This window comes from Salvelinus alpinus, chromosome 33 (genome assembly GCF_045679555.1).
Source record: "Salvelinus alpinus chromosome 33, SLU_Salpinus.1, whole genome shotgun sequence".
NCBI classification, from domain to species: Eukaryota; Metazoa; Chordata; class Actinopteri; order Salmoniformes; family Salmonidae; genus Salvelinus; species Salvelinus alpinus.
Window position 1 is genome coordinate 11,329,830 of NC_092118.1, and position 24,013 is coordinate 11,353,842.

A 24,013-nucleotide genomic window follows, 5' to 3' on the forward strand; every position below is an offset into this window, starting at 1 on the left:
AATAACACCATGAATGTTTAATTTAAGGATAGTGTTATTTTTAAAGTGAAATTTCTCAAGTCTAAAGAAATAGGATGAATTCTGTTCTCCCTCAATCCATTTTTTCCTAGATCTAATAAAGGCTCCTTCTGCTTTTAATCTATATATATTATCCAGTTTATTTTTTATCTCAATTAGTTCCATCTTCTCCTCCCCAGAGAGGCCGGCTGGGGACCTCTGAGAAAGGGAAGTTATCTTACTGATCACCTTTTCCTCCTCAGCTCTTCTGGTCTTAGCAAGATTACTACCATATTTTCTAAGGTATTTGGACACCTCAAATTTAAAAAGCTCCCAGTTCATTGTATTAATTGGATCTCCGCTGTCTAGTGCTAGCACTGTTGTAAACTGTAATTTAGCCAATGGGAGACGTATTCCCACACTTTGTTTTCGGCTCAGCCAATGGGGGCGATTCTGTGGAAAGGGTAGCTTGGTCGTCACTAGTTATTACAGCCACAAAGTAATAAACCCCGCCCATTTCTAAAATGTATCTTCTTAAAATCAGTTTTTTAAACCTAATCATAACCTCAACCATAACCTTAACCACACTGCTATGCCTAACCCTAACCTTAAACTAAGAACAAAAAGCAAATTGTTGTTTTCATGAATTTTTACGATATATTACGATTTGACTTTGTGGCTGTGGTAACTAGTGGAAACTGGGTAGCTGGGTGGATTGGTAGCAGTCACATGACTGGGAAACGATTTCAGGGTTAGCTACCAGTTTGCTGATACAAACTTGATAATCATGGTAAGTGAAACGGATAAGATAGCTACTCTTTATACTTGTGATTATTATCCATCCAATCCTTCTGTGCGAGTCATTCATTTTAGGTATTGTTTTTTTTGTTATTGCTGTATGGCTGATACTGAGACTCGAAAACAGACTCAAGTTGTGGGTGGCGCTAGCTAGCTACGGCCTATCTAAAAACGTTATAGCTACTTACTAGCTAGTAGCTGGCTAAGGCTACTGTAGGCTAACTGTCAACACATTTCATTTTTGAAGAATCGACCGATTCGTTGTTGTCTAGCATCTCTTATGGTCGATGATTTCTATATCTTACTTTTAAAGCACAAATTTCACAAAGTCAAAGGAGTGTAGTTTGTTAGTTAGTATTTTCATGAAATGTCTAGACTGTAGCCAGTTAGCTAGCTATCTAGATAGCTATCTAGCTAGCTAACGGAGCTAGTAAAGATCAGAGAGAATATCGATTTAACTTGGCATATGTAACTAGCGAACAAGGTAGATAGCTAAAAATCGGTTATCCGTGACAGAGGGCCAAATATACAAACCTGTCCACCACATTTAACGTTAGCTACCTACTTCAATAGCTAGTTGATGGCTAAGCAAAGGTTAGCCATCAGCTGTCAGTCATTGATCATTAATTCTGGTGATGTCAGTATAGCTAGACATAAACAGGGTTAGTGTGAACACAGTGCATACGAATTAGTAGTTAAAAACCACTTGAGAGGCTAGTGACTCAGTGCTACCTTGCAGTCTGCACCTATTACAGTCTTGATGAGGCAAGTTAATTTTTTTCACCATTTCTAATCTCAGGCCATCCAGAGCGCTGACATTAGGATAACTATGTATTAGCTAAATTGATGTTTATGTTGGCCAGTACAGTACCATCAATCATTTCATTATTTTCCTTGGGGCATAGCCAGTTTATTGAGCATCTGAGTCAATGTCATGTCTCGGCTCACTGTAACTGTAAACCACTGTAGCTATAATGGTGGAGTATGTCAGACTAACATGCATGGCATTCCTCTGAGCTTCAGTGTGCTGTCTTTCAGCCTACCACACAGCAGTCACCCCAGGATGAGCAGGAAAAGCTACTTGATGAAGCCGTGCAGGCTGTCAAGGTCCAGTCATTTCAGATGAAACGTTGCCTGGTAAGATCTGCTTATTTCCTCCTGTGGGGGGCCCTTTGACTTCCTTCTCTTTTCTGTTAACAATATAGCAAATATGTATTGTGTTCTCTGACCCTCATTAGTGTATGAGAGAGACACTGTTTCCTAGCCACAAGTTACACTACAGCATTTTTTGGAGCAGTGTATCAGAGATTAACCTAACTGCACTGTTTACTCATATTGTTAATTGTTAATTGACTTGTTTGAATCCTGACACTTCCATCTGTAGGACAAGAACAAGCTGATGGATGCATTGAAACATGCATCTAACATGCTGGGGGAACTCAGGACCTCCATGTTATCGCCAAAGAGCTACTATGAACTCTGTATCCTTTACCTGCTGCAACCTATGGATCTCTGGTCTAGACGTTTAAAAAAAACGACTCTCCTCATTCTCCAGATCATTTGACTGTTCTAGGGAAGTCCAGGTTTGGTGTTATTTACAGTTGGGCTATGAGTCCCTAATTCTGAGTGCAGACATGGCCATCTCTGACGAGCTCCACTACCTGGAGGTGTACCTGACAGATGAGTTTGCCAAGGGCAGGAAGGTGGCTGACCTCTATGAGCTGGTTCAATATGCAGGGAACATCATCCCCAGACTGTGAGTACTCAAGCACCCTAATGATCGTGTCAGCTAGTGAATAAAGTGAAGTGTAAATGGAAAGCTGCACACGTTCTCTTGGACTAGCCTACTTGTACATGTGATCAATCATGTGACAACAATGTCCTCTTCGCAGTGCAAACTAGATGCAGCTTGACCCTAGAGGAATAGGAAATGGGACAAGTAATGACCCCCCTCTCCTCTCTCCCCAGTTACCTGCTGATCACTGTGGGGGTGGTGTATGTTCGCTCCTTCCCTCAGTCGCGTAAGGACATCCTGAAGGACCTGGTGGAGATGTGTCGTGGGGTGCAGCACCCGCTGAGAGGCCTCTTCCTCAGAAACTACCTGCTGCAGTGCACCCGCAACATTCTGCCTGATGACGGGGAGCAGCTAGAGTAAGAACAAAGGGAGAATCTCAATGACATACTCCTTGCGTCCTCTCTCCTCGCCTCTTTCACAAAACCCTTTGGAGGAGAAGGTCAGAGGGGAGGGACCTCTGGCTTTTTCATCCAAAGGTTTTGAGAAGGAGGTGAGGAAAAAGAGGACGCAAGGAATATGCAATTGAGATTCTCTCAGTCTCTCCTCACGGGGCTCCCCTCCTGAGCTGCCCCTCACTCATTCTCATCGACCGATTCCCACTCGCAATCCAGGCCTCAGTGTGTTAACCAGACATTCTCATTTATGTTTTTTCCGTCCTCTGATTGAATGAGGATTTGAGCTCATTGTTTAGCAATCATCCCAGAAGTTTTAAATGTGACCGTTCAGTTATTGATTTAATGAAAATGCCTATATACTTCCTTTTGATATATCATACTCCACTTAATGAGGCAGAACTTTTGGATCTCATCTCTAACGTCTTTCCAGAGGGGAGGATGCGATGACGGGAGACATTAACGACTCCATTGACTTTGTGCTGCTGAATTTTGCTGAGATGAATAAGCTGTGGGTGCGCATGCAGCACCAGGGCCACAGCCGAGACAGGGAGAAGAGGGAGAAGGAGAGGCAGGAGCTGCGCATCCTGGTCGGGACCAACCTGGTTCGACTCAGCCAGCTGGAGGGGGTCAACGTGGAAAAGTATAAACAGGTTTGTGTTTGCATGTCTGTCTATATATATCGACATCTAGAGCTGTACATTTGCGTGTACTGGAAGTACAATGGAACCCTTGACATTAACTCTGAATGCTGATATATAAGTCATCTGGAACTGCTGCGAAGACTGTGTAGTTAATATTAATCAGAATGGTTGTTTGCCACTTTTCAGATATTGGCTTGCAAATGTATTCATGTACTTCAATTGAGAGCGTCATGCCATGCAGAGGAGACTAGGAACACAGCGTGCACTGTTCTAGAATAAAGAGCACCTGTAGAATTATGTAGGGTTTAGCCTTTGTTGTTTGTTTAGCTGAGGGAGTGGAGACTGGAGAAGATGACCCTTGTCAAGCTCAGAGAGGGGTTCTGAGCACCTCTTTTGATGTTTTATTTTTTCTATTATATCTACTTTACCTTAGAAATTATGTTTGGCAAAGAGGGATGCGGTATTGGATAAAATATTACATTGAATATGTATTACAACGTGCAGAAAACACACAAATACGTAATTCCCGTATATCTAGAGAGGATAGCCATTGTGTTGCATTGTATTTGGGTTATTTCTCTCCCCAGATTGTGCTGTCCGGTGTCCTAGAGCAGGTGGTAAACTGCCGAGATTCCCTGGCTCAAGAATATCTCATGGAGTGCATCATTCAGGTAACTACTGTTTCCAGTTTGTCATTGCATCAAGGTCTGTAGTAGGAAATGCATACACATGAACTAAACTCAGCAAAAAAAGCAACGTCCTCTCACTGTCAACTGCGTTTATTTTCAGCAAACTTACCTTAAATATTAAACTTAAATATTTGTATGAACATAACAAGATTCAACAACTGAGACATAAACTGAACAAGTTCCACAGACAATGTGACTAACAGAAATGGAATAATGTGTCCCTGAACAAAGGGGGATCAAAATCAAAAGTAACAGTCAGTATCTGGTGTGGCCACCAGCTGCATTAAGTACTGCAGTGCATCTCCTCCTCATGGACTGCACCAGATTTGACAGTTCTTGCTGTGAGATGTTACCCCACTCTTCTTCCAAGGCACCTGCAAGTTCCCAGACATTTCTGGGGGGGAATGGCCCTAGCCCTCACCCTCTGATCCAACAGGTCCCAGACGTGCTCAATGGGATTGAGATCTGGGCTCTTCGCTGGCCATGGCAGAACACTGGCATTCCTGTCAAGCAGGAAATCACACACAAAATGAGCGGTATGGCTGGTGGCATTGTCATGCTGGCGGGACAAGTCAGGATGAACCTGCAGGAAGGGTACCACATGAGGGAGGAGGATGTCTTCCCTGTAACGCACAGCGTTGAGATTGCCTGCAATGACAACAAGCTCAGTCCGATGATGCTGTGACACATCGCCCCATACCATGACGGACCCTCCACCTCCAAATCGATCCCGCTCCAGAGTACAGGTACGCTCATTCCTTCGACGATAAACGTGAATCTGACCATCAGCCCTGGTGAGACAAAACCTCGACTCGTCAGTGAAGAGCACTTTTTGCCAGTCCTGTCTGGTCCAGCGACGATGGGTTTGTGCCCATAGGCGACGTTGTTGCCGGTGATGTCTGGTGAGGACCTGCCTTACAACAGGCCTACAAGCCCTCAGTCCAGCCTTTCTCAGCCTATTGGACAGTCTGAGCACTGATGGAGGGATTGTGCATTCCTGGTGTAACTTGGGCAGTTGTTGTTGCCATCCTGTACCTGTCCCGCAGGCGTGATGTTCCTGATGTACTGATCCTGTGCAGGTGTTGTTACACCTGCGAGGACGATCAGCTGTCCGTCCTGTCTCCCTGTAGCGCTGTCTTAGGCGTCTCACAGTACGGACATTGCAATTTATTGCCCTGGCCACATCTGCAGTCCTCATGCCTCCTTGCAGCATGTCTAAGGCACGTTCACACAGATGAGAAGGGACCCTGGGCATCTTTCTTTTGGTGTTTTTCAGAGTCCATAGAAAGGCCTCTTTAGTGTCCTAAGTTTTCATAACTGTGACCTTAATTGCCTACCGTCTGTAGGCTGTTAGTGTCTTAATGACCGTTCCACAGGTGCATGTTCATTAATTGTTTATGGTTCATTGAACAAGCATGGGAAACAGTGTTTAAACTCTTTACAATGAAGAGCTGGGAAGATATTTGGATTTTTACGAATTATCTTTGAAAGACAGGGTCCTGAAAAAGGGACTTAATTTTTATTTGGTCACATGGTAGAGGTGTCACCCTGCTCTGCTGTCTCTGGCCCTTCTCCTCTTCTAATAGGTCTTCCCTGATGAGTTCCACCTTCAGACACTGAACCTATTCCTTCGTTCCTGTGCCGACCTGCATCAGCACGTCAATGTAAAAAACATCATCATCGCTCTCATTGACAGGTGACGTAAACTCTGCGACATATGATTTAATTTCAATCAGTACACTACACACAGGATTGCGCTTTTCCATTTTCCCTTGGTGTTGTGCTGGAACCCACTGACGCGATTGGTCTTCTCTGTTTTAGACTGGCTTTGTTTGCTCACCGAGAAGATGGACCTGGAATCCCTGCTGAAATCAAACTGTTTGATATTTTCTCCCAACAAGTAGCCACAGTTATACAGGTAAGTGATGGCGAAAGACTTTACTCTTTTTTTTCTTTGTGACTTTCTCCTGCAATCCATTTTCCCATTGATTTGGTCGTTAAAAATTCCCCTGCAGATATTCTATTGCTGTATTGTTATCTCTCACTCAAAAGACACATTCTGGCACAAAATCTAGGTCTAGTTTTCCTCTCATCGACTCAATCTCATGACCTTGATATATGCTTATGTTTAAGCAATTAAACTGAAGTAGGCTACATGATATGTTATTACCTTATTTTGTATTTCATCTTTTCCCCCCCAGTCCCGCCAGGACATGCCTTCGGAGGATGTGGTCTCACTACAGGTGTCCCTCATCAACCTGGCCATGAAGTGCTACCCTGACCGGGTGGACTATGTGGACAAGGTGTTGGAGAGCACAGTGGAGATCTTCAACAAGCTCAACCTGGAGCAGTAAGAGCACTAGCATGTCCCCGTCTCAGTGTTACATTAGTTGATCTTCTGGATAGTTCTTCACCTTTGTTTGGTAGATGAATTCAACATTGCATCAGGCCAAAGATATACATTAATGGAAATTAAAATCAAATTATATTAGCAGGGGTTGCGTTAACGCAGAATTCTGTATTTTTCACGCAGGGGACAAAATGATAAAACGCGTAAGAAATATCTTGCTGCGTTTTATAAACGCAGATATAAAATGCTTCTATTTGTAATTTCAGCTCGTCATCAGACGAATTTTGTACTTTAGTTGCACTTCTCCACTCTGATAAAAATGAAGGAACAGGCATTCTAGCAGCAGATGGCGCTCTAACTGATGTGTAGCTTCTTTTCTACGGTAAAATTTAAGACTAACTTCAAGCAAAACATAAGGAAATGTAGCTGACGACATTCTTTCTATGATAAACATTAGAAATATTATGGCCATGCATCGTTTTCGCCCAAAAATATCTTGCTTTTTTACACCAAATAGTGTTCCACTTCTGTTGAAAATGACATCTGATGAAAATTAAGCTATTTTCTGCCAAATGTGTTGCGCTAATGTAGTATCTGTGAAGGAGAACTGTAGTTGCACACTCCTGATCACTCTTGAAGCAAAAAATCACTATTGACTTTCAATATAAATCACAGGTGATTTTATTGATGGTCTGCGTTTTGAAAATGCAGTTTTCTGAACTCTAGTGCGACCCCTGATTAGTTCATCATAGCCTACGCCTGTAAGTCCCACCCTACTGTGAAGTACTAAAGCTTTCAAACGTCTACCTATTCTGTACTGTCTTGCATTAAAGCTTGCTGAACAAAACAACACCTAGACAGTAGAATAAACTCATTCTTCAGCAAAGTGCTAGAGTAGGCTACAATGCTTTGTTCAGCCATACTTGAGACGGAAAGTTCACACATCTGAATAGAAAGCCTGTTGCAGAGTACATTTTCTCATCAAAGCACTAACGAATTAAAAATAATAGTGAATAGTGTGTTATCCACGTCTATGATCTCAAATCTCTGTAAGAAGTTTGAGGTAATGTCTTAATGAAATTCCCTTTTTGCTTTAGACAAAAAAATAGATCATGCATTTGTTTTGCTGCCATCATGTGATATTTGGATGTTATTATAATTCCCAATTTTCAAAGATGGCTGACAAAGGAAACTGCCATAGCTACTGCAGTATTTTTATTCTTAACTATTGTCTCCCCTCTTTCAAAGCATTGCAACCAGTAGTGCGGTCTCAAAAGAGTTGACTAGGCTGCTGAAGATCCCAGTGGACACCTACAACAACATTCTGACTGTTCTGCAGCTCAAGTACTTCCCTCCGCTCTTCGAGTACTTTGATTATGAGTCCCGCAAAAGCATGAGCTGTTACGTTCTGAGCAACACTCTGGACTACAACACCACCATTATAGCCCAGGAGCAGGTCAGTACACACACGCACCAACACACACACTCACACACACGCCAACGCACACATACAGTACCAGTCAAAGGTTTAGACACACCTACTCATTCAAGGGGTTTTCTTTATTTTTACTATTTTCTACATTGTAGAATAATAGTGAAGACATCAACACTATGAAATAACAGATGGAATCATGTAGTAACCAAAAAAGTGTTCAACAAATCTAAATATATTTGAGATTCTTCAAAGTAGCCACCCTTTGCCTTGACAGCTTTGCACACGCTTGGCGTTCTCTCAACCAGCTTCACCTGGAATGCTTTTCCAACAGTCTTGAAGGAGTTCCCACATATGCTGAGCACTTGTTGGCTGCTTTTCCTTCACTCTGCGGTCCAACTCATCCCAAACCATCTCAATTTGGTTGAGGTTGGGTGATTGTGGAGGCCAGGTCACCTGATGCAGCATTCCATCACTCTCCTTCTTGGTCAAATAGCACTTACACAGCCTGGAGGTGTGTTGGGTCATTGTCCTGTTGAAAAACAAAATATAGTCCCCCTAAGCGCAAAGCAGATGGGATGGCTGTAGAATGCTGTGGTAGCCATGCTGGTTAAGTGTGCCTTGAATTCTAAATAAATCACTGACAGCATCACCAGCAAAGCACTGTCACACCTCCTCCTCCATGCTTTACGTTGGGAACCACACATGCAGAGATCATCAGTTCACCTACTCTGCGTCTCACAAACGACACAGCGGTTGGAACCAAAAATCTCAAATTTGGCCTCATCAGCCTAAAGGCATATTTCCACTGGTTCTAATGTCCATTGCTTGTGTTTCTTGTCCCAAGCAAGTCTATTCTTATTGGTGTCCTTTAGTAGTGGTTTCTTTGCAGAAATTCGACCATGAAGGCCTAATTCACACAGTCTCCTCTGAACAGCTGATGTTGAGTCTGTTACTTGAACTCTGAAGCATTTATCTGGCCTGCAGCCATCTGAGGTGCAGTTAACTTTAATGAACTTGTCCTCTGCAGCAGAGGTAACTCTGGCTCTTCCTTTCCTGTGGCGGTCCTCGTGAGAGCCAGTTTCATAATGCGCTTAATGGGTTTTGCGACTGCACTTGAAGAAACATTAAAAGTTCTTGACATTTTCCAGATTGACTGACCTTCATGTCTTAAAGTAATGATGGACTGTCGTTCCTCTTTGCTTATTTGAGCTGTTTTTGCCATAATATGGACTTGGTATTTTACCAAACAGGGCTGTCTTCTGTATACCACCCCTACCTTGACACAAAACAACTGATTGGCTCAAAAGTATTAAGAAGGAAAGAAATTCCACAAATGAACTTTTTAACAAGGCACATGTGTTAATTGAAATGCATTCCAGGTGACTACCTCATGAAGCTGGTTGGGAGAACGCCAAGAGTGTGCAAAGCTGTCATCAAGGCAAAGGGTGGATACTTTGAAGAATCTCAAATATAAAATATATTTTGATTTGTTTAACACATTTTTTGGTTGCTACATGATTCCATATGTGTTATTTCATAGTTTTGATGTCTTCACTATTATTCTACAATGTAGAAAATTGTAAAAACCCTTGAATGAGTGTGTCCTAACTCATCGCTACAACTCCCGTACGGGCTCGGGAGAGACGAAGGTCGAAAGCCATGAATCACAACCCAACCAAGCCGCACTGCTTCTTAACACAGCGCGCCTCCAACACGGAAGCCAGCCGCACCAATGTGTCGGAGGAAACACCGTGCACCTGGCCCCCTTGGTTAGCGCGCACTGCGCCCGGCCCGCCACAGGAGTCGCTGGAGCGCAATGAGACAAGGATATCCCTACCGGCCAAACCCTCCCTAACCCGGACGACGCTAGGCCAATTGTGCGTCGCCCCACGGACCTCCCGGTCGCGGCCGGCTCCGACAGAGCCTGGTCGCAAACCCAGAGACTCTGGTGGCGCAGCTAGCGCTGCGATGCAGTGCCCTAACACACACACACACACACACACTGATATGTGCTACTAACTTAGATTTTTGCACGTTACATATTAAGCTGTGTTCTTTCTCGTAAGTGTTTTCTTGTTGGGCTCTTTTTACCTTACTTTATCTGTTTAGGTAAGCATCCACAAAAGGCTCTTTGTATTGTATACATCCAAGCAGTCTGCCTACATATTTTCATCAATTCTCTTCAAGATATTGTCTGTTCAAGTCACATTAACCTTTTCTATTTGGAAAAGGTCAATGTGAACCATGATTCAGAGCACCAGTCTTTTCTAAGAGAGCTCTTAGTGGGACTCCAGGAGAATGTTGATTTCCCATTAATGCCATAAGAGGCCTTTTTAAAAAGCCTTTCTCTCAAACTTATATAACTATCTTCACCCATACCTTTTTGACCACGATATAACTTCAGTTTGTCATTTTTTTTTGCTGCTTATAGCCCTTTCCAGTCTGCTCAAGAAAGCTTATTGATGATAGTGGCTTCAGAAAGTATTTACACTCCTTTTTACTTTTTACACATTTTGTTATGTTACAAAGTGGGATTTTTTATTTAATTTAATGGTCTTTTTTGTCATCGGTTCACACATAGTACTCTGTAATGTCAAAGTGGAAAATTCTATTATTTTGAAATTGATTAGATAAGTATTCAACCCCCTGAGTCAATACATGTTAGGAATCACCTTTGGCAACGATTACAGCCGTGAGTGTTTTTGGGTCAGTCTCTAAGAGCTTTGCAAACCTGGATTGAATAATGTTTGCACATTTATTATTTAAAAATTCTTCAAGCTCTGTCAAGTTGGTTATTGGTCATTGCTTGATAGTCATTTTCAAGTCTTGCCATGGAGTTTCAAGCCAATTTGGCAAAACTGTAACTAGGCCACTCGGGAACATTCAATGTCTTCTTGGTAAGCCACTTCAGTGTAGATTTGGCCTTATTTTCCTGCTGAAAGGTGTCCTGCTGAATTTCCTGCTGAATTTGTCTTCCAGTGTCTGTTGGAAAGCAGACTGAACCAGTTTTTCCTCTAGGATTTTGCCTGTGCTTAGCTCTATTACGTTTATTTTTATCCTAAATAACTTCCGAGTCCTTCCTGATGACAAGCATACCCATAACATGATGCAGCCACCACTATGCTTGAAAATGTGAAGAGTGGTAGTCAGTGATGTGTTGTTGGATTTGACCCAGATATAACGCTGTGTATTCAGGACAAAAAGTGCATTTCTTTGCCACATTTTTAGCAGTATTACTTTAGTGCCTTATTGTCAACAGGATGTATGTTTTGGAAACTCTTTATTCTGTACAGGCTTCCTTCTTTTCACTGTCATATAGGTTAGTATTCTGAGGTAACTACAATGTTGTTGATCCATCCTCAGCTTTCTTCTATCACAGTCATTAAACTCTAATTGTTTTAAAATCACCATTGGTGTCATCGTGAAATCCCTGAGCGGTTTCCTTCCTTTCCGGCAACTGAGTTAGGAAGGATGCCTGTATCTTTGTAGTGACTGGGTGTATTGATACACCATCCAAAGGGTAATTGATAACTTCAATATGCTCAAAGGGATATTTGGTGTCTGCCTTTTTTAACTTTCAGTCCATGCAACTTATGTCACGTAAGTGCATTTTTACTCCTGTACTAATTTAGTCTTGATATAACAAAGGAGTTGAATACTTCTTGACTCAAGACAGTTCAGCTTGTCATTTTTTATTAATTTGTAAAAAAATAAATAATCAAAATCTAAAAACAAAAGTCCACTTTACATTATGTGCTATTGTGTGTAGGCCAGTGACAGTCTCAATTTGATCCATTTTTATTTCAGGCTGTAACAACAATATGTGGAAAAAGTCAAGGGGTGTGAGTACTTTCTGAAAGCACTGTAAATATCTCACTGCTGAGCAACGCTTTCTCTCTCCCTCAAGGTGGATGCCATCTTGACCCTGGTGTCGACACTGATCCAGGACCAGCCAGACCAGCCCGCTGAAGACCCAGACCCAGAGGACTTTGCTGAGGAGCAGAGCCTTGTGGGTCGCTTTATCCATCTGCTGCTTTCCGACGACCCCGACCAACAGTATCTGGTAAGCTATGCTTACCGTACAGTTGAATTCCCTCACAGTATCCATGCGTTTTCAGGAGATGTATTTTATGGCATGTGTTAATGGAGTTCTCCGTCATGTTCTTCAGATCCTGAATACAGCCAGGAAGCACTTTGGTGCTGGGGGGAACCAGAGGATTCGCTACACTCTTCCACCGCTGGTGTTTGCTGCCTATCAGCTGGCCTTCCGCTACAAAGAGAACTCTTCATCAGTACGTCACGTAACCCTTACCCTAACTATACTGAACAAAAATATAAATGCAACATGTAAAGTCTTGGTCACATTTTTCATGAGTTGAAATACAAGATCCCAGAAATGTTCCATACACACAAAAAGCTTTTTTTCTCTCAAATGTTGTGCACAAATTTGTTTACATCCCTGTTACTGAGCATTTCTCCTTTGCCAAAATAATCCATCCACCTGACAGGTGTGAGATATATAAAGAAGCTGATCTAACAGCATGATCATTACACAGGTGTTGGGGACAATAAAAGGCCACTAAAATGTGCAGTTTTGTCACTCAACACAATGCCACAGATGTTTCAAGTTTTGTGGGAGCATGCTGACTGCAGGAATGTCCAACAGAGCTATTACCAGAGAATTTAATGTTAATTTCTCTACCTTAAGCTGTCGATTTAGAGAATTTGGCAGTACATCCAACCGGCCACACAACTGCCGACCATAACTAGAGAACTCCACCTCCCGCTTCTTCACCTGCGGGATCGTCTGAGGAGGGGGGGGGGGTTGCTGAGGAGTTTTTCTGTCTGTATTTAAAGCCCTTTTGTGGGGAAAAACTCATTCTGATTGGTTGGGCCTGGCTCCCCAGTGGGTGGACCTGTCTCCCAAGTGAGTGGGCCAATGCCCTCCCAGGCCCACCAATGGCTGCTCAGCCTGCCCAGTCATGTGAAATCCATAGATTAGGGCCTAATTTATTTATTTCAATTGACTGATTTCCTTATATGAACTGTAACTCAGTAAAATCTTTGAAATTGTTGCATGTTGCATTTATATGTTTGTTCAGTATACATATAGTTTTGTTATGAAGAGGATGATTTATAATAAACAGGAAGGTGGATTTGAACTGTTTCCTCTTTGTTGAACACATCCCACAGGATGATAAATGGGAGAAGAAGTGCCAGAAGATCTTCTCGTTTGCCCACCAAACCATCAGTGCTCTGATCAAGGCTGAGCTGGCTGAGCTGCCCCTCAGACTCTTCCTACAGGGGGCGCTGGCCGCAGGAGAGATTGGCTTCGAGAACCACGAGACTGTGGCCTACGAGTTCATGTCACAGGTACAGGGGACAAAATGGGTTGAGAATGTGACATTGGAAAGAGGGAGGTCACTACCCCTCTTCGCCTCAGGTTTACTTGTGCCCTGTGTTGGCAGCATTGATCCACTGATTTCAGTGAGGAATTTCTCTATATCTGTTTTCTCTGAGAACCCCCCCACCTCCCCCAGGCCTTCTCCCTGTATGAGGATGAGATCAGCGACTCCAAGGCTCAGCTAGCAGCCATCACGCTGATCATCGGCACGTTTGAGAGAACGAAATGCTTCAGCGAGGAGAACCACGAACCGCTGAGGACACAGTGTGCACTCGCCGCCTCCAAACTGCTCAAGAAGCCAGACCAGTGTCGGGCCGTCAGCATCTGTGCACACCTCTTCTGGTCCGGACGCAACACTGAAAAGAATGGAGAGGAGGTGGGGGTTGTGTTCACAAAGAGGAGAAATATATATAATTATTGTGTAAAATACAGTGCAGTACTAAAGATGGTGTCGCCATAGTAACAGGACATGCAGTAACAGTCTAGTAACCAAGTTTTGAGACGTATTTATTTTATTTAACCTTTATTTAAGACTGATTGCCTTGCTTTGTCTTCTGATGAGAAAAAAAAGCAGGGTGGTAATTCTAAGGTTCCTTGTGTATAATGACATACATAATCAGAGTATTGAAGTGTGAGAAATGCAGGACGAGGTTCTCTTTGTTCTATGATTGGTTGCTGCTGAAGTGACAACGAACACATAGCACTTTCAACTTCCTCTTTCTTCATTACAGGTGGCATGTGTGTGAATGCGTGGTAGAGTTTTACACCTCGACTGTCTCTGTTCTCAGATTCGTGACGGGAAGAGGGTGATGGAGTGCTTAAAGAAAGCCCTGAAAATCGCCAACCAGTGCATGGACCCGTCATTGCAAGTGCAGCTCTTCATTGAGATCCTGAACAGATACGTCTGTTTCTACGAAAGAGAGAATGATGCGGTATGTGCACATTTCTTCCCTCTTGTCCTCCTCGTCTGTACCACTCATTCCTGACACGCTTTTTCAGAACCAGGCCTACATTATGAAATCCTGATGTCTTTTCAACGCACTTCAAGTGCAGACGGTCACATTGAGGTCCCTGGAGAGATGCCATCCAATCTCCCCTTTTCTCTGAGTTTATTGGAACAGTGTTGGGACTTGCTAGGACTCCAAGGGGACACCCACTCTTTGGTGGTTATTTACCAGCGCGGGAAGGACAGGAGGCTACAGCTCACCCGCCCACTCTCCTCAGATAGACACCCCATCTGCATGAGGGGGTTCTTTTTAACAGCTAGAGAGGGTACTAGGCCTCCAGGGACTGCGAACAGGGGCTCCATAGTCATGACAATTTGAGACACTAACATAATTGCTCCCGCTTAATCATTATATAACCTTTGTCTTATAACTGAGTATATTTATGCATATCTACAGTAGGTAATACATGGTTGTTTTTCTAACTAATTTCAACCTATTTGAAGTTATTATTTAAGGTCATGAAACGTCTTGATCCCCTGTAGGTGACGGTCCCGGTTCTGAACCAGCTGATCCAGAAGATCCGAGAGGACCTGCCAAACCTGGAGGCCAGCGAGGAGACGGAGCAGATCAACAAACACTTCCACAACACACTGGAGCACCTGCGTCTGCAGAGAGAGTCGCCGGAGGCCGAGGGGCCTGCTTATGAGGGCCTGGTGCTGTAGGGCTCGCTACACTTATAAAAAATATCTATATATATTTACACACACATGTACACTCACACCGGGGTATTCCATCCATTGGGGGAAAAATGCCATTCCCACCAACAACACCTGCCTTCCATCTCTCTTTCTATATCCTTTTCTCCTCTTCCTTCTATCATCCCTCTTTATTTCATGTTACCATTTTTAGCATAAGGTGTTGCATTTAATGGTGTTGCTTTTGAGAATACATGGTGTACAGGCTGCGGTTGGCCTTGCACTTCCTGCTTGTTGTCATTCCTTCATATTTGACCATTTCTGTTGTCCGTCGTCACCCTCGGAAGGAGACGATATAGCCAGTGGAAGCTCATGTTTAAACTTTGACCCCTACTCCTCTCTGTCTGTACGTCATGAGTTCATGGTCATGCAGAATAATGAAATAATGCCTGCTTTTAGAGAATGTCACGTCATTACGAGGTTGTACTGGGGAGAGTTATCCCGTTGACCTAACGCTGTGACCCAACAACCCCTTCTCCTCCACGGACTAACACCTGGGCTGTCGGCTGTAGATTTTCCTTTGCCCTCTCTCAACGGCGTCACTCATTTGGCTCGAGCTTTTTTTAATATTATTATTTCTGGTTGCAGCCTACTGTGGTTGACAGCCATTTGTAGAGAGTTAAGCGGCGTGCGTTGGTGCATGCTTTTACATAGACCTGCTCTGGATATCTCGATGAGTGGTAGGAGGAACTGATGTGTATGATACCCCTTTGTCACTGGAGCTTATACAGTGGCGGCTAACCTTCATTTCTTTGACGTCCACATTGATTGAACGATCTTTGTTGGAGGTGGGTTCTATTCATCTCGTTGTCTTCTGGATTTTGAACCCTATGTATTGTATGTATGGCCTACTTGTAAATCAGCAAAAAACGAATAAATATCATCAATATCATGTCATTTGCACAAATAAACAAATTGATATTAACCCTACATGTCTATAACTTTTAGTTTCCATCTTCTGTTATGCTGCAGATTACTAGCCTGTAGTTTTGAATTAGTATTGAGTCGGTGCACGGAATTGCAAATGAGGGGACATTCGTGTTTGTTTACAGAATGGCTCACTGGGTGCTATTATGAAAGACAGACAAGGTTATTATTAAGGTTATATTTTTAGAGACACTATTTTGGTTGTGTTTTCTACCATTCAGTATGGTCAATGTTGTGTTGAGTTGTGACTCATGCTTAAAATGAGGTCCAATTAGCTATCTACTGTCTGCTGCTGTTATCCAGTTTTCTGTCATCCGTTGCTAGGTGACTGTTCAATGGAGACAGGCTCTCGTTGGTGGCCAAAGGAATCATTTTCACAGCTGGCAACATGTTTTTCTTTGTCATCGAGCTAAGATTTGGTGCCTATACTATATAAAGGCTAACATACTCTGTGTTACACAAGGTTTTGAACACTGGTGCCTGGTGTTCAAAGTAGATAATAAACATAGTGGAGGTGAGCGGCTGCATGTATTTATTGTTCAACGTAAAACAGACATGACATGTGTTCTAGAATAACTAATACATGTTGTAAGATCTGCAAACACGCACATGCTACACACGAAATACAAAACAATATTCATGGTGACCATCTGTACCCAGTGTTGTGAAACACTCAATACGACCTGACCACCTACGTTGACATGAGACAACTGATTATGTAAAACTGTCAGAGCAAGGCCATAGTTGTCAGTGCAAATTGGTCATGCTCAATATATTTGTTCCATATACTGTGGCTGAATTTTAATCTTGGTGGTACAAAGCAGTTTTCTGAAAGCCTTTCTGAAGCTGGTGTGACACAGCGGGTAAAGGACAGGGTTGATGGAGGAGTTGACCCACAGTAGCCAGAAAGAGATTTCATACAGGTAGTGCTGGACACATTGGGCATGACACGCTGCACGGATGATCATTAACAGTGTGTAGGGAGCCCAGCACAGGCCAAATACACACACAATCACTGCCAGGGACTTGGCAATCTTCTTGTCCTTTGAGAGACGGAAACGACTGGCAGTTACTTCAGACCGGCTGCGCTGTTTACTGAACGAGTGCTCCGCAGCCTGGAACCGCGTCCTGGAATGCTGGACCATATCGCCCACTTGCAGTGGAGGAAGGTCCAGAATACTGCGGTCCTTACTTGTCTCATGGTTGCTGTTCCCAGTTACTGCTGACACTTTAGCAGTAGATAGAATACCTCCTAACCTGGCAGCATTGTTTGGGATCCTTGGAGCTTCACCTTCCACTGGTCTGACGAAGAATACATGCTGAACTCCAGCTTTCAGGGCCTCCATCTCACTGTCCCCAGGCCCCTCGACAGGCTGCTCATCCCTCACCTGGTTCCGCCTCCTGATGTTGATGTAGATGCTGATGTTGAAGTACATGACAGTAACAAATGGGGTGAAAAACTCAACGGTGGATGCTGTCATCAAGAAATACCAGTTGAAGTAAAACTCTGCGTGGCACTCTTTGTCGGGCACCACGCTACTACCAGCGATGTACTCCCAGATAATGATCGCTGGCCCATAGAGTAGGAAAGCAGCCAGCCACACACTCATCATCTTCAGAACAGCCTCCCGGGTCACACCTTTCTGACACCTGTAGCTCACCTGACACAGAAAGAAAGGAATGGTGGCATTATTAAAATGGAGTGTACACGGTTCTTGGTGCACTAAATAAAATCTTTCAATTATCATTTTTGATATGGCTTTACATTTCATTACTCCCGTCACTAGCAGGCAGTTGAAAATGAAACCTGCGCAGGAAAGGATAACCGTGCGTAAATGCTCTCACCGCTCGGGTGACAGATATAAATCTGTCGAAGCTGATCAGGACGATGTTGAACACTGATGCCGTGCATAAAGTATAGTCCACCACCAGCCATATCTTGCACAGACCTCGTCCGAGTCTCCACTCGCCGGTAATGACATAGGGGATATACGCAGGAATGCAAAAGCCTCCTGCAGGTGGGATGGAACACAAATGTTACGCACGACTATTAAACACGCATATGAAACGCGTTTTCAAATATTTTGGCAATATAGAACATTACAGAGAGAATATATGTATGGGCAGCAGTTGCTTATGAATCATGCACAACAGTATACCTTTACAACAATGGCACACAATGCATTTACGCACTCACCAACGAGTAAGTCGGCAATGGCCAAATTAAAAAAGAAAAAGTTCCCTTGAGTTCGCAAACTTTTCTCCACCACAAAGGCTAATATTACAAGTGCGTTGCCTAGCACAGTGGCGAAGACCAGAAGCGTCATGAGCACGGCCAAAAACACCGAGGTAGACGGAGAGAATTGTCCATAATGCGAACGCGGGTTCGCAGGCATCTCCATATCACCAAGCGCTGTGGCGTTTCCCTGGGTAACCACAGACCAGTTGAGCATCTCATTCGATTTCCAATGCGAAGTGACGGCCATGGAAGATCCAGCACCCATCAATAAAGATTCGGGTTGCATGGTCCCCATTTTTTTTTATTATATTAGCTTAACCAGACAACTTCAATAGCATGTTAAAGCTAACATGTTCGTGTGAAGACTGAAAACGAGGAGGAAAATACCGTTTTTATAGGCTGCAGCCTACATAAAACGAGAGCTGCGTTTTTATTGGTTGTTTTGCAGTGCATGTGAGAACTGGGAAAAACAGGACATATGATGCCCATCTCCTCGGTCTGTTTGAGCAGACATTTTATAAAGACGGTGACATAAAGATTAGAATTGTGAATTCCTTAGAATACACAACATTTGAAAGCATATGGGTGTTCTGTATTTCTTTCTAAACATAACTTTTGCTGTTAGAAAATATGAATTTCCAAAGCAAAAATAAATGAAAATTTCTGAAAGGTATTCCTGGAAATTATTTTTTATCTAATTTCTTATTAATATTAATATTGTCTCAGAGCACCTGGCTATACTAAACAAAAATATAAACGCAACATGCAACAATTTCAAATATTTTACTGAGTTACAGTTCATAAGGAAATAATCTATGGATTTCACATGACTGGGAATAGAGATATGCATCTGTTGGTCACAGATACCTTAAAAAAAAGGTAGGGGCCTGGATCAGAAAACCAGTTAGTATCTGGTGTGACCACCATTTGCCTCTTTCAGCATGACATCTCCTTCGCATTGAGTTGATCAGGCTGTTGATTGTGGCCTGTGGAATGTTGTGCCACTCCTCTTCAATGGCTGTGAGAAGTTGCTGGATATTGGCAGGAACTGGAACACGCCGTCGTACACGTCAATCCAGAGCATCCCAAACATGCTCAATGGGTGACATGTCTGGTGAGTATGCAGGCCATGGAAGAACTGTGACATTTTTAGCTTCCAGGAATTGTGTACAGATCCTTGCGACATGGGAGTGTGTATTATCATGTTGAAACATGAGCTGATGGAGGTGGGGGAATGGCACGACAATGGGCCTCAGGATCTCGTCACGGTATCTCTGTGCATTCATATTGCCATCGATAAAATGCAGTTGTGTTTGTTGTCCGTAGCTTATGCCTGCCCATACCATAACCCCACTGCCACCATGGGGTATACGGTTTACAACGTTGACATCAGCAAACTGCTCGCCCACACGACGCCATACATTCTCTATAACGACGTTGGAGGTAGCTTATGGTAGACAAATTAACATTCAATCATCTGGCAATAGCTCTGGTGGAAATTCCTGCAGTCAGCATGCTCCCACAACTTGAGACATCTGTGGCATTGTGTTGTGTGACAAAACTGCACATTTAGAGTGGCCTTTTATTGTCCCCAGCACAACGTGCACCTGTGTAATGATCATGCTGTTTAATCAGTTTCTTGATATGCCACACCTGTCAGGTGGATAGATTATTTTGGCGAAGGAGACATGCTCACTAACAGGGATGTAAACACATTTGTTGGCTAAATTTGAGAGAAAAAAGCTTTTTTGTGTGTATGGAACATTTCTGGGATCTTGTATTTCAGTTCATGAAACATGGGACCAACGCTTTACATGTTTAGTTTATATTTTTGTTCAGTGTAGATTAATTGTGTTCTCCACATATGGTGAAACACTCAAAATGCATGGTAAATTACAGTATTTTCTATGCTCAGTGACATTGTGGACATTGATGTACAGAAACCTTAGCTTATGGACCAGCTTCAGACTGGAACTCAGGAGGACCATTGCAGCTTTCATCTATGTACTATTGAATGGAGACAGGTTTAGTTTTTTAGAAAGAGTAAAAAACAAGGGGGCTAGAGTGCACTGCTTTGACCTGACATGGGGACATTTGTATTTTTATTTTGTCATCATTTCTCAATTAACCGACATCATTTTAGAATGTACATACAATGCATCATCCAAATTGCAGGTTGTCTATGCTAACACACAGTGGCTCAAATAGGGCTAATTTTCTGTTTTTATAAAATCCTAAAACACCAAATTTGGCCTACCTTATTATAAATTAGGCCAGTGGTAGGCAACTAGATTTAGCTGCAGGATGGATGGTCGGGCCGGAACATAATTATAATAATTTGTACACTGCAAATTGTATTTGTAGATTACTTTGAGACACAATCACATATATCTATTTTGTTATTTGTGGGAATACTTTTGGAACAGACACTACACAGCACTACACCACTGCTGGTGACCGACATGAAACAACTTGAAACAACTTAAGAGCAAAAGATATATAAAAGTGTCACATTGTTGACAGAACCGCAAGCAGCAATGAAAAGTGCAATTTTGACAGATGACGTACATGAGTACACTCTAAAAAAAATTGTTTGGATGACCCAACTGCTGGGTTACAGGCATCGGGCAACTTAGTGGGGTTGTTTTCTTTAAAAAAGAGCAAAGTTGGGTTGTTGATGCTGTATTATTATTAAGATATGATCCAGCGGGTCAGATAAGAAGGTAGGCATAGCTTAGTAGGGGCGTGGCTTTCAGATATTGTTATTTTTGGCTACTTGTGAGAGTAAATGTCATTGCTGTTCCTCTGTTCTGTTGTATTCTTAGCACATGAAAAATTGTTGGCACTAACTTATGTCCCCCTCCCCGTCTTCCTATCGCAAAACTTCAAAGAAAATAGAATTTCAGATAGTAAAATTAACGTATGTCCCTCTACTTCTCTCTCTCTACCCCCTCCCCCTCTTCCTATCGCATAATTTCAAAGAAAATTATATTTCAGACAGTTTTGAACCTTTATCAGGCTTACAGAAGTGGATATATGTTCCTTAAGAGATAATGCAAGTCCCAATGTTGGGATAGTTACCACTTTATTACAATATGTAATAAATAGTCAAAATATTATTAATATTATATTAGAATATGTAATATGCAAAAATATATAAGAAACATTTTAATGGCACAAATATTAATTTTCACAGTCTGCTGCCTCAGTTTGTATGATGGCAATTTGCATATACTCCAGAATGTTATGAAGAGTGATCAGATGAATTGCAATTAATTGCAAAGTCCCTCTTTGCCATGCAAATGAACTGAATCCCCCAAAAACATTTCCACTGCATTTCAGCCCTGCCACAAAAGGACCAGCTGACATCATGTCAGTGATTCTCTCGTTAACACAGGTGTGTGTTGACGAGGACAAGGCTGGAGAACACTCTGTCATGCTGATTGAGTTCGAATAACAGACTGGAAGCTTCAAAAGGAGGGTGGTGCTTGGAATCATTGTTCTTCCTCTGTCAACCATAGTTACCTGCAAGGAAACACGTGCCGTCTTCATTGCTTTGCACAAAAAGGGCTTCACAGGCAAGGATATTGCTGCCAGTAAGATTGCACCTAAATCAACCATTTATCAGATCATCTAGAACTTCAAAGAGAGCGGTTCAATTCTCGTGAAGAAGGCTTCAGGGCACCTAAGAAAGTCCAGCAAGTGCCAGGACCGTCTCCTAAAGTTAATTCAGCTGCGGGATTGGGGCACCACCAGTACAGAGCTTGCTCAGGAATGGCAGAAGACAGGTGTGAGTGCATCTGCACGCACAGTGAGGCGAAGACTTTTGGAGGATGGCCTGGTGTCAAGAAGGGCAGCAAAGGAGCCACTTCTCTCCAGGAAAAACATCAGGGACAGACTTATATTCTGCAAAAGGTACAGGGATTGGACTGCTGAGGACTGGGGTAAAGTCATTTTCTCTGATGAATCCCCTTTCCAATTGTTTGGGGCATCCGGAAAAAAGCTTGTCCGGAGAAGACAAGGTGAGCGCTACCATCAGTCCTGTGTCATGCCAACAATAAAGCATCCTGAGACCATTCATGTGTGGGGTTGCTTCACAGCCAAGGGAGTGGGCTCACTCACAATTTTGCCTAAGAACACAGCCATGAATAAAGAATGGTACCAACACATCCTCCGAGAGCAACTTCTCCCAACCATCCAGGAACAGTTTGGTGACGAACAAGGCCTTTTCCAGCATGATGGAGCACCTTGCCATAAGGCAAAAGTGATAATTAAGTGGCTCGGAGAACAAAACATTGATATTTTGGGTCCATGGCCAGGAAACTCCCCAGACCTTAATCCTATTGAGAACTTGTGGTCAATCCTCAAGAGGCGGGTGGACAAACAAATATCCACAAATTCTGACAAACTCCAAGCATTGATTATGCAAGAATGGGCTGCCATCAGTCAGAATGTGGCCCAGAAGTTAACTGACAGCATGCAAGGGCGGATTGCAGAGGTCTTGAAAAAGAAGGGTCAACACTGTAAATATTGACTCTTTGCATCAACTTCATGCAATTGTCAATAAAAGCCTTTGACACTTATGAAATGCTTGTAATTATACTTCAGTATTCCATAGTAACATCTGACAAAAATATCTAAAGACACTGAAGCAGCAAACTTTGTGAAAATTAATATTTGTGTCATTCTCAAAACTTTTGGCCACGACTGTACTATCTTAACATCTGATAAAAAAACAACAGAACAGATTAACAGGAATGACAATTACATGGGTGGCCAAAAATAACTGTCTGAAAGCCACGCCTCCTGAAAATAACCTAAGGATTACATAAAAAAATACATAGTTGCTGAGCCAACCAAGCATGAAGGTGAATATAACCCAACTGATGGTTCAATTAATCCATGTTTGGGTAATTCGAACAAACCAGCCATTTGGGTTATTAACGCAACCCAGCTAGCACAATGGAGCTGGGCTGATTCCGGCTGAGAGTCGGGGCACTCGGCTGAGAGTTAGACTCGGCCGATGTCATGTGGCACGAGTCTGGCCCGCCTTTGGCAGTATTACTTATGGCTAGGATGCAGGGATTGAGCTGGGGCCGATTCCGGTGTGAGTTATCCAAATGTATTACTTGGGGCTCTGGCCGAGTGTGGCTACTCTCTGGCAGATGATTACACAGGCTGCTTTATATAATTAACATTTCATTATCTATTTGTTTTTCCATGTTTTCTCATTGTTTCTGTCATATATATTTTTTTTTAACGTTTAAATTCAATTCTTTGAGTAATGTTTTAGTATTTTGATATTTTGTGCAAGGCGATTGATCAGCATTAAAAACTTTATGGATGGGGCCTTCCGAGTGGTGCAGCGGTAAGACACTGCATCGCAGTGCAACCTGCGTTGTTACAGATGCTGTTTTGATACCCATATGTGTCGCATCCGGCCGGATCCGGCGGGAGACCCACCACGGTCATGATACACTAGCACAGGCAGCCGCGCAGTGAAACCCCGCTTCCCATTCATATCAATGGAAGGAAAGTGGTAAGAAGCGGAGAGGGTGGACCTTTGGGCGGTGCGAAGGTGGCGTGGGAGGCGGTGAAAAATATAAACTTTTCCCAACTATGCAAATCACCAGCGGTGTCC

At 42.9% G+C, this 24,013-nt stretch overlaps 2 protein-coding genes across 4 annotated transcripts; one reads left to right on the forward strand and one right to left on the reverse strand.

The window, feature by feature from the left end:
* The first annotated feature begins 657 nt into the window (after positions 1-657).
* LOC139563309 (vacuolar protein sorting-associated protein 35-like) lies at positions 658-16,136 on the forward strand. Of its 3 annotated transcripts, none has more exons than XM_071381909.1 (17): positions 658-787; positions 1,846-1,932; positions 2,180-2,276; positions 2,428-2,551; positions 2,764-2,946; positions 3,416-3,635; positions 4,214-4,297; positions 5,902-6,011; positions 6,137-6,233; positions 6,517-6,665; positions 7,914-8,121; positions 12,008-12,163; positions 12,270-12,392; positions 13,294-13,473; positions 13,641-13,880; positions 14,293-14,436; positions 14,994-16,136. In XM_071381909.1, the coding sequence occupies exons 1-17, from the start codon at positions 785-787 to the stop codon at positions 15,171-15,173; spliced, it is 2,385 nt and encodes a 794-aa protein (XP_071238010.1). In that variant the 5' UTR covers positions 658-784; the 3' UTR covers positions 15,174-16,136. The 3 variants fall into 3 exon arrangements, with proteins under 3 accessions (XP_071238010.1, XP_071238011.1, XP_071238009.1); XM_071381910.1 differs by having other exon boundaries at positions 692-787; positions 1,849-1,932; XM_071381908.1 differs by having other exon boundaries at positions 696-787; positions 1,834-1,932.
* A 512-nt stretch (positions 16,137-16,648) lies between these two features.
* LOC139563310 (histamine H3 receptor-like) lies at positions 16,649-18,779 on the reverse strand. Its single transcript, XM_071381911.1, has 3 exons — positions 18,331-18,779; positions 17,979-18,145; positions 16,649-17,794 (listed from the first exon to the last, which is right to left on the reverse strand). The coding sequence occupies exons 1-3, from the start codon at positions 18,665-18,667 to the stop codon at positions 16,901-16,903; spliced, it is 1,398 nt and encodes a 465-aa protein (XP_071238012.1). The 5' UTR covers positions 18,668-18,779; the 3' UTR covers positions 16,649-16,900.
* Between the last annotated feature and the right edge of the window lie 5,234 nt (positions 18,780-24,013).

Excerpts from the sequence above, each read along its gene's own strand:
- LOC139563310 (XM_071381911.1), bottom strand. The coding sequence starts at position 18,667 with ATGGGGACCATGCAACCCGAATCTTTATTGATGGGTGCTGGATCTTCC. Across the intron at positions 18,146-18,330 it reads CATTGCCGACTTACTCGTTG|GAGGCTTTTGCATTCCTGCG; the intron begins GTGAGTGCGTAA and ends TCCCACCTGCAG. Across the intron at positions 17,795-17,978 it reads TTATATCTGTCACCCGAGCG|GTGAGCTACAGGTGTCAGAA; the intron begins GTGAGAGCATTT and ends TTTCTGTGTCAG.
- LOC139563309 (XM_071381908.1), top strand. Across the intron at positions 3,636-4,213 it reads ACGTGGAAAAGTATAAACAG|ATTGTGCTGTCCGGTGTCCT; the intron begins GTTTGTGTTTGC and ends TTCTCTCCCCAG. Across the intron at positions 14,437-14,993 it reads ACGAAAGAGAGAATGATGCG|GTGACGGTCCCGGTTCTGAA; the intron begins GTATGTGCACAT and ends GATCCCCTGTAG.